General features: G+C 44.9%; 1 protein-coding gene across 2 annotated transcripts in view; it reads right to left on the reverse strand.

Annotated features, from left to right (window-relative positions):
* Positions 1 to 8,318, reverse strand: part of RAB11FIP4 (RAB11 family interacting protein 4) — a 118,526-nt gene extending 110,208 nt beyond the window's left edge. Inside the window, exon 1 of one of the 2 annotated variants that reach the window (XM_053960755.1) lies at positions 8,149 to 8,318. In XM_053960755.1, the coding sequence (XP_053816730.1) occupies positions 8,149 to 8,292 (144 nt within the window). In that variant the 5' untranslated portion in view covers positions 8,293 to 8,318. The remainder of the gene's footprint in view (positions 1 to 8,148) is intronic. The other variant, XM_053960756.1, reaches the window with a different exon arrangement.
* Positions 8,319 to 9,059: the final 741 nt, after the last annotated feature.

A 9,059-nucleotide genomic window follows, 5' to 3' on the forward strand; every position in this document is an offset into this window, starting at 1 on the left:
TCTCTGCACATAGCAAATTGTCTTTTCACCCATTGGAAAGACATCGTGAGCTCGGTTAGAGCCAAAGCTTCCAATCTGGCTGACAGATGTCCAGAAATCCTCTTGAGTACTGGCAGAGTCAAGGTCAAGGTGACTACAGGACACAAGAGAGGTGACAGATAATTGATAAAGATCATAATCTGCCACCCTCAAAGTCACACTGGCAGTTACAGATGCATTGAACTTCAAATTTAGACCTGCTCAAATGACAGCTGTCAACAGCAGACTGCTCAAACCAATTTCATTCTCTCTCTAAACAAGCCACATTCAACTGTCTGATTGGAAGCAAATATCACAGCACTTTCCAGTGAGATGCAGCTGACCGTGTAGAGAGGAGTTTGTGTTTGGCAAAGAGCACTCAATTCCCAGGTGAGGAGGCAAGATGCAGTTTTCCTCAGTGGAAACTTCCAGGCCTTGTAATTGCTCAGCAGGAAAAGCAAAACTGGCATTATCAAAGCTCCTTTGAAGATGTGTCCCAAAGCACTCCTCAATTCTTTATTTTCAAGCAATTCCAGAGAGAACTGAGGAATGAAACACACAATTCACTCTTCACGCTGGAGGCTAAAATTCACAAGTTTCCCCCACGTCTGACTGCAATAAATGAATCATAGCCAAACAAACATTCATGGACCATAATCCTAAATTCTCTTGTAGCACACTTTAAAGCTGTTCCTACTTTGTGCACAAACACACTGATTTTCTTTTCATGCAGATTACATTGTCTAGTCTCTTACATGGCTTGGCATTATTCATGGTTTTGCTTTACCTGTTGCTTTATTTTCCCCACAGCTCTGGATAACTGCAACCTGGATAACACAACTCCATTAGGCAGAGAACTGAACAACATATTTTCCCTTCCTCCAGCATCTACAAAGTTTCTCTGCACTTGCTCAATACATAACTTGGTAAAAAACTGATTTTTCAGCTTTCTTACCAAGTAAAGAAAATCAAACCCATTTATTCTTTTTCATGTTTCTCAGAAGAAGACAGAAAAATGCATTGTGTTGAGCAAAATTTTATGTTTTGGAACATTTTGACTTGCTGTTTGCCAAATATTCCAATTTAAATTTTGTCAATAAAAAGTTAGCTTCAAATGAAATCCATCCAGATATCATACTTATAAAAAACCCAAAAAAAGTGAAGTTAATTACATTCCTACCTCTTTAAGGCAAAAATAATGTGCCAGACTGATAAAGCAATTGTTAAAGAAGCTGCATAAAGTGGGCAGCAAAATTCTCCTACAGGTTTCTCCTGTTCCCAGTAGGTTACAACAAAGAAAAGTGGCCTTAGCAACATATCCCAACATACAAATCCTATATATTAGGCTTAAAACTGCCCATATAGTCACTTACTACTAAACTAGCAAAGTCACCAATATTTTAGGACAGTTTCTCAAATCTATTAATACCATGCAAACACATGGATAAAGCTGCTTGCATGTTTGTTTGGATATTTTATAACAACAGAAGTGCCACTGGAAAATAATATCCCATGTTCCAGAAGCCATCTGGATCCCATCAGGGAGGGTCAGCTCATCTGGAGGTGATGGAATACCACCAGAATGTCCCCCAAAGGAGAAAAAAACAAGTTTGACAAAGCAGATGTGTATGTGATGTTGTGGAATACTTGAAAAAACACATATATAAGTACTGAAATGTAGATCATTCTGAAACACCCCTCATCTCACCAGACCCCTCTGTATTCCAGAGCACAGGATTCCAGTACCCTTCCTTCTAATTTCAGGAATCCTATAAGAGAAAAGTCTCACCTGTTTCTAAGCTTTTCACTTGACCCCCTAAAACCATAATGCTTCACCCAAACCCAACTGTCAAAGCAGCTTTAAAATCCAAGAGTACACTGCAATTTTTCCAGTGCCTGCATTTTGTGCCCTGTGCATCGATCCTGTTTCACTTGTTGTACTTTGACCCCACAGTTCAGTCCTGTCTCTCATTCTGAGGCTGAACATCCTTCTGAACTGAAACAGATTCAAGGCTTAGGAAGGAGCCCTGCTATTTATGATTTTAACTGCACACAAAATGTGAAACCAGCACACAAAACTCTACAGAAACACTTGCATTCTCTCCAAGTGAGGCCCTGCAATTGTATCTTGAATACAGTGCTTGGTTTACACTCACACTGCTGTTGTAAAACCGTATGTTGGAGTAGTAGTGATTGTGTCTGACACTCTCTTTTATCATCCATGTGTTTAATCACAGCCTGCACTGAGTTAACCACGTTCAGGGATGAGTGTTTACTCAGCAACCTGTGCCAGGATCTAGGTCTGAGATCACGTGTGTTCCCAAATACTGCATATTTTAAGAACTGCTAGAACTCCTGAGCAGACAGTCTGATGCAAAAATCAGATCAAGGATTTTAAAATGTTTGTAAATATCAGCGTTAAAATCAGATAAAATTAATAGGAAACAATACTGTCAACTGCACAGAGAATAAAAACATTAAATATTATCACACCTTTTATTTGTTTCCACTTCATTGCTACGAAAGCACTGCTGCTGAGTATGAGTCAATTGTGCTAAATTGCAAGTACCAATGCAATTTTAGAAGCAAAAAAAAATTCTGTATTGGGGATCACCCCCAGCAATACTAGATGGCAGTGGCTTGTTCTCCTTCCAAGACTTACCCTCCCTTCCAGCAATTTTAATTTGCTTTTCAAAGCTTAATCATATTAGAGGAATAAAATCAATACATGTGAGAAATCCGAAATCTTCTGTAGGATTTGCAAGAGCAAATTTCTGGAGAACATGCACGCATATCACAGACAAAGAACACCAATTTTACAACTTAACGGCATGGACTGAATCAGGATGGAGGGAAAAGAAATTACATAGAAAATATCTGGCCCTGCCTGGCAGCTAAATGATTTGATACACCACTTACATGTGCTACTTTCCATACTGTACTGTCTTCTATGCTTCATTCATGCATTTTTTCACTTTTGCATTTAATGATATGTCAACACAGTATCACTGTACCTGTGCTAAATTCAAACAATGAGGTAGTGATAAAATACAGTCATTTAAATATCAAGAATTGCTATCAAAATTGATTGCCTTTCCTTCAGGCACTAAGAATTTACTGTTTCAGATCACTGACTTGTATTGCAAAACACAGCAATAATGAATTCTTAGCTGTACATGTATCAGTTCTTGCTGTACCCCTCAGAGCTCTTACCTTTGAAAGGCAAACATTACGTAACGAATTAAACTCATGAGTGCACAGCAAACCTACAGCTCCTCTCTCTACCAGTGCTTTGGCAAACGTTTCATTAACACTAAGTACCAAGCTTGCTTTATGTCAGCTGTTTAGAAATACATGCTTAGTTTAGGCATTTACCAAAAGGCTATTTTAAACATATTCACTGCTAGTTTGTATTGAATTAGGGAGGCTACAGTGGCTGTACCTTGACTAATCCATAAACTGAGTACCCCACTGTTCCACTTCAGAACTCTATTTTTTTCCAGTCATTGTAAATTGCATTAAACATCTGGGTCATTAGCAAATAGAGTTTAAAGGAATCTGAAAGCGTGGCAGCCTTGCTGCTGCCTAGAAAACACTATCACATGGGACTGCTCTTTGTATCCTTGATACTGTCTAGGCAAATATTTTATTCTTACTTTCAATAATTATTTCCAGGAAAAGCAAAGAAGTATGACCTTATAAGAATGGCAGTATCACTTGATAACACCCTTTTGTTTCCATGTTTCAGTGCCATAGTCTCTTCTTCTCATGGCTGCAGACTCATATTACCAAGAAGGTATGAGTCACTGTGCACACTGACAGGAATTTTGATTCCTTTAATTTCTGGGTGCAATTCTGAGCTGCAACACTACAGCCAGGAGCCTGAAATTCACCCAGACTCCTCAGAAAAACTCTGGATTATCAGGCAGTGAAATCACAGTCCTGAAATTATAGGAAAAGCTACTTCTGGAGTGGTTACAGCAGAAGGGCTGTTTGGAGTACGACAATCTCAGCTCCTGGGAGACATCTGATAGCAAGTCAAAAGGAAGCACCAGGACTGCCATTAAACAGCCACAGCCACAATCCACTGCTGGGACAGCACTCAAGGTTGATGCCTTTAACTTCAGCCCTGAATGGTGCTGATTATTGAAACTGACAAAGATGATTGTCAACAAACATTTCCCTATAACAGTTTTTTTTGGCCAGAAATTTTCATCTGTTCATGAGAAATATGTGAACTCATTTTTAGCTATTTCTGTTCTGCACCACTAGTAAACCATTGGCTTTAAGTGAGTTACTGTCCACTCATGTGAATAATTGATATTGGCCTTTACATTTTATTAGCTGCTGAAGCTCCCTTTTAATTGTGACACTGCTTCAAGTTGATGAGCAGATCTCACCATGACAAAAATGACTGTGTGAGCACCTGCATGGTTTGCACCTCCAAAAGGTGTTTACCTGCCTCAGAAAGAAGTGTCAAACGCTCAGCTTACTTCACTTGTTGCTGAAAACTGAGTGTGGAGTTTAAGTAGAATCTGGCATAATGAAACATCAACTGGCACTACCCTGAAATACACATTCACACAATCCGCTGCCAGAACCGGGGCTTGCTGAACGTGTCACTCACAAGGCTCCCAGACACTTGGCTGTACTGCAACTCTTTTCCCAGTGAAAGGGAACCAGATGGTGAGCGACTCCTGGCATTTCTCAGTGTTATGTGAAGTGTTTCTTTAGCTACTGAGCACATGCCATCCAGTCAAGTCGCTTTGGAAACAACCCTTGGTGTCTTTCTTCAGATTTCTACACAAAAGGCAAACACCCCATTGACGAGGAAAGTCAGACCCATGCAAGGAATCAGAAGTCTCAGCTAGGGAGTTTCTGTTGTCCTGGAGACAAAGAAGCATCTCTGAGGGATTTATTTCATCCTTTGGTCCTGTTACAGCCTCTGAGTGCTCAATTGCTCATCGATGTCCACAGAGAAAGACTGATGGAGACAACTCGGTTAGATGCCCACAGTCAGATGGGATGAACAGAGGCCAGAATGCCCAACTGCCTAAAAGTACAAGTTCCACAGCTGTTTGCATATGCAAGCAGTGCTTGACAGCCAGTCAGGTCTGCTCTAAATTCAGAAATTTAGAGACCTGGTTCTGTTCCTGGCTCTGCCAAATCAATACAATCAAATCCTTTTTTCCTCTAGTTGAACCACACTATTTGCAGGGCAAAGCAAAAGCTTGCAAGCAAACTTGCTAGAACCTATTTGAAGCAGAGGTTTCAAAAGCCCATTAAAATAAAACAGAAAAAAAAAGTTAACCAGAAACATTACAGTTTATTATTTTGACTGTGTGGGTAAGGAGTGCTTTGCTTGAAGGGAAAGCTGCTGCCTTGCTGCAACGATTTTGCCTTGGGGCAGTTTTCAGAGAGTTGTTATCCTTCAGGAATAATAAAATTCAGCATGTTGACTACACACCACACACAAGAAAGAAGAAGAAAGCAGAAAGAAGAAGAAAAAAACCAGAAAAGGCTAAATGCCCTACAAACCCTACTGAAGTTAGTATTAAGAATTTGTAGACTTCAAACTTTGGATGGTGGTGGCTCTGAGGAGGACAGACTGAGGAGGCAGAGAAGAGATGGAAATCTGTGTGCCCTTCATGCACAACTGAAGGGACAGATACTCCCTCATTTCATAGACATGACCCCAGGCTACTGTTGGTAAATATCAGAATTACTCAGTACACAGTGCTACAAAATAGGACCCTTCCTGTGGCCAGATGAACTCTATAAACAGAATATTCTGTTTATATTTGATTGCACATGAGGTAAAATCACTCTTTCACTGATGCCAATGGAAAAATTTATTTTGAATCTAAAGGGAGCCCAGGTGGATGAGGCCCAAGAATTTTAGCATAATCAAAAATATAATTAATTTTCATTGACAGTATATATGTCCTAATGTGTTAAAGGGAACTGCTCCCTAACAGTGTCTCCTCAGTTTAATTTCATGAGATGCACTTCCACACAGAACTTGGTAGGTTCCTGCCAATGCAAGGTAGAAAGCACTGTGTTACTTGGGAGAGTAGATTCTCCCCATCTCCAAACATCAACTGTGATTCATCACACAAAAAGTTAACTTTTAACAAGCCTTTAAACTAGAATAGTTCACCTGCAGTGGTAGCTCTGGAGTAAATCTGCACTTGGAAAACTGATTCTGTATTTCACTAGCAAACCTCGTTGGGTGATTTACAAATCCCATTTACTCAGCTGCTCCTTTGAAGTCAAGGGACTTCCAACACCAACTTCACCAGGCACGGGGAAGTAAACCAGAACAAGTTATAACACTAATAAATAAAGAGGTATGATATATAGATAGATAAGATAGGAAGATAAGACTTCTCTGTCCCAGTTTTACAAATATCTGATCAAACACTGCTAGTTCCAAATGAATGAAATATGAAGCAAGCATTTCTCACCACTGGCACTCTCTCCTGTGCCTGCCCAGCAAGGCAGCCCGTCCTGAAACTATCACTGACAACTGGTACTTTTCTAGCGCTGTCTTTACTGGAATTTTCAGTTTTCTCTTTCTCTCCATTTAAATATTTTTCTGCTAATATACTCCAATTCACTCTAAGCTTATGAGATCATCACCCAAACCCTCTGTTGCATCTTACAGAACACCCACTCCACTCTCGAAACCTGAAAGATTTCTAAAATCAAAAAGGATTGTTATGACCATCAGTGTAATCCTACTGCAAAACAGCCAGTGGAATGCTGTCAGTCTTCCTCAGTGCTGCACAAGAAAGCCACTGCTCTGCCTCCAAATAAACACAGTAGTGCAAAAAGCAATTTGGATGCAGTTTATCTGGCAATAAGGATTTAAAAATACTTCTATTAGTTTCTATAAAATTATACAAGAGACAAATAAACCCAAAGTCAATAAAACTTGTTACAGTTACTCATTTCTACTTATTTTGCTTGTTAAAACCACAAACTGCAGCTTCTCATTAAGAAAATGTTTAAGACCTGTGACTACCTGCAAGTAATAAGCCTTCTGTCTACTGATTTCCTGATTTAATTCACAAGCTGTGTTTCATTACAAGTGGCAAGCTATTTGAAATAAGCTATTTGCTCCAACAATTACTTGAATTCACTCTGGCTTTGCTTCCTCTTTGGCATCCCTCTATAAACTACCGTTTTATTAGCTCCTCACATTAATTTGTTTTATTGTAGTCTAAAAGGTTGTTTGAAACTGGTTTTCTGAACCTCATTGTAGTCCCAACTTCACTCCTCCTCTCTGGCACCCAAAGTTGCTGGGGCACATCGTGAAGCATTGAACAATGAAGTGTAACATCCAAAGAGCTCTCCTAGGAAAGCGTTTCTTGCTGGTTCATTTCGCTGGAGCTGCAGCCCTTGATTGAATCACTGAAGGGAACAGTTTTCAACCAGCGTATGGCGTAGCCCTCATTGCCTTTGGCCCGAATCCCACTCCCATCTCCACTGATGTCACGATTTACACCGGTCCCACTGACGCAACGCTCTGCCGAGACCGGTGGCGCGACTCCAGATTTACGCTGTGTCACTGAAGGGCTGGAGGGAGGCAGGGATGAATGGAGCCCAAGCTCCCATCCCATCCCCGGGCGGTTTTGGGGTTCCTGGACAGGTGCTTCCCTCACTATCCAGACACTGCCGGCACCGCACTGGCTCCGCTCCCAGTGCCCCACCGAGCTCAGCTCAGCTAGGACGGACAAAACCCGGAATAAAAAACACTCCTCGAAAGGAACCGCGACCGGTCCCTGTAGCCGAGGGGTCTAGGCTGCCCCGAGGGATGGGGGATGCTCCAGGACCCCTGGGGAAAGAGGGAGCCGGGCTGTCTTTGGGGAGGGCTCCACGGGAAAGGGGGAAGGCGGCTGATGGCCCTAAGGGAAGGGGGCTCCAGGCCGCCAAGGGGAGGGTTCTGGGACTCCCCAATGAACGGAGGGAGCCCGAGCCGCACCGGGCTGCCCTGAGGCACGAACCTGGGGCTCCCGAAGGGACGGGAACCGCGGTGAGGACAGGTGGGTGACGGGCGGCCCGGGCGGGGTCTGGCTACACACAGCAGGTGAAAGTTGCGTGGGGGCCGGGAGTCGCCGCACTCACCTCATCCCCTTGGCCGAACTGCAGCCCCAGGGCGACAAAGTGCTCCACTCGGATGAACCCGTCCGCATCCTCATCGCACACATCGAAAACCTCCTTGAGCTTCCGCAGGAACCGCAGCAGGCTGGCCGGCTCCATCGCGGGCATTAGCTGGAGGCCGGCGGCACGGCCGCGGCCGCAGCAGCCATGATCGCCCGCGCCTTCAGCGGGTGCGTGACATCAGCTCCGGGGAGCGGGGCGGGAGCGACGGCAAGAAGGAGGAGAGAGGGATGGAGGGAGGGATGGAGGAGAGCGGAGGGAGGACGCGAGCCCCGGCGGAGGGAGGGAGGGAGCGACGGGCGGGAGAACAATAGGGCAGAGCTGGAGGATGGCGCTGAGGGAGGCGCGGCCGCCGCCAGGGGGCGCCGCGGGCAGCAGGGAGGCCCCGGCGGGGCCGGGAGGGACGGGGACAGAGGGACAGGGGACCGGGGACAGGGACACGGAGACCGGGGACAGGGGGGCCGGGACACAGAGACCAGGGAGAGGGGGACGGGAACAGGGGACCGGGGACACAGAGACTGGGGACAGGGGGACAGGGACAGGGGGACTGGGGACACAGAGACCGGGGAGAGGGGGACCGGAGACAGGGGGACAGAGACAGGAGGACCGGGGAGAGGGGGACGGAGACACAGAGACCGGGGAGAGGGGGACGGAGACACAGAGACCGGGGACAGGGGGACGGAGACAGGGGACCGGGGACAGGGGGACCGGGGATAGGGGGCCGGGATGTGGGAACAGCGGCGATGGCAGGGAAGCCGCCCGAGGAGCGAGAGAACGGGCAGGGAGCGAGGCAGGATGGTCAGGAGGACAGCAGCAGCGCGGGACGCAGCTGGCCTGGCATCCCCCGGGCTCTGCGACAGCGGCCGGACCCGTTT

This window comes from Vidua chalybeata, chromosome 19 (assembly GCF_026979565.1).
Source record: "Vidua chalybeata isolate OUT-0048 chromosome 19, bVidCha1 merged haplotype, whole genome shotgun sequence".
NCBI lineage: Eukaryota > Metazoa > Chordata > Aves > Passeriformes > Viduidae > Vidua > Vidua chalybeata.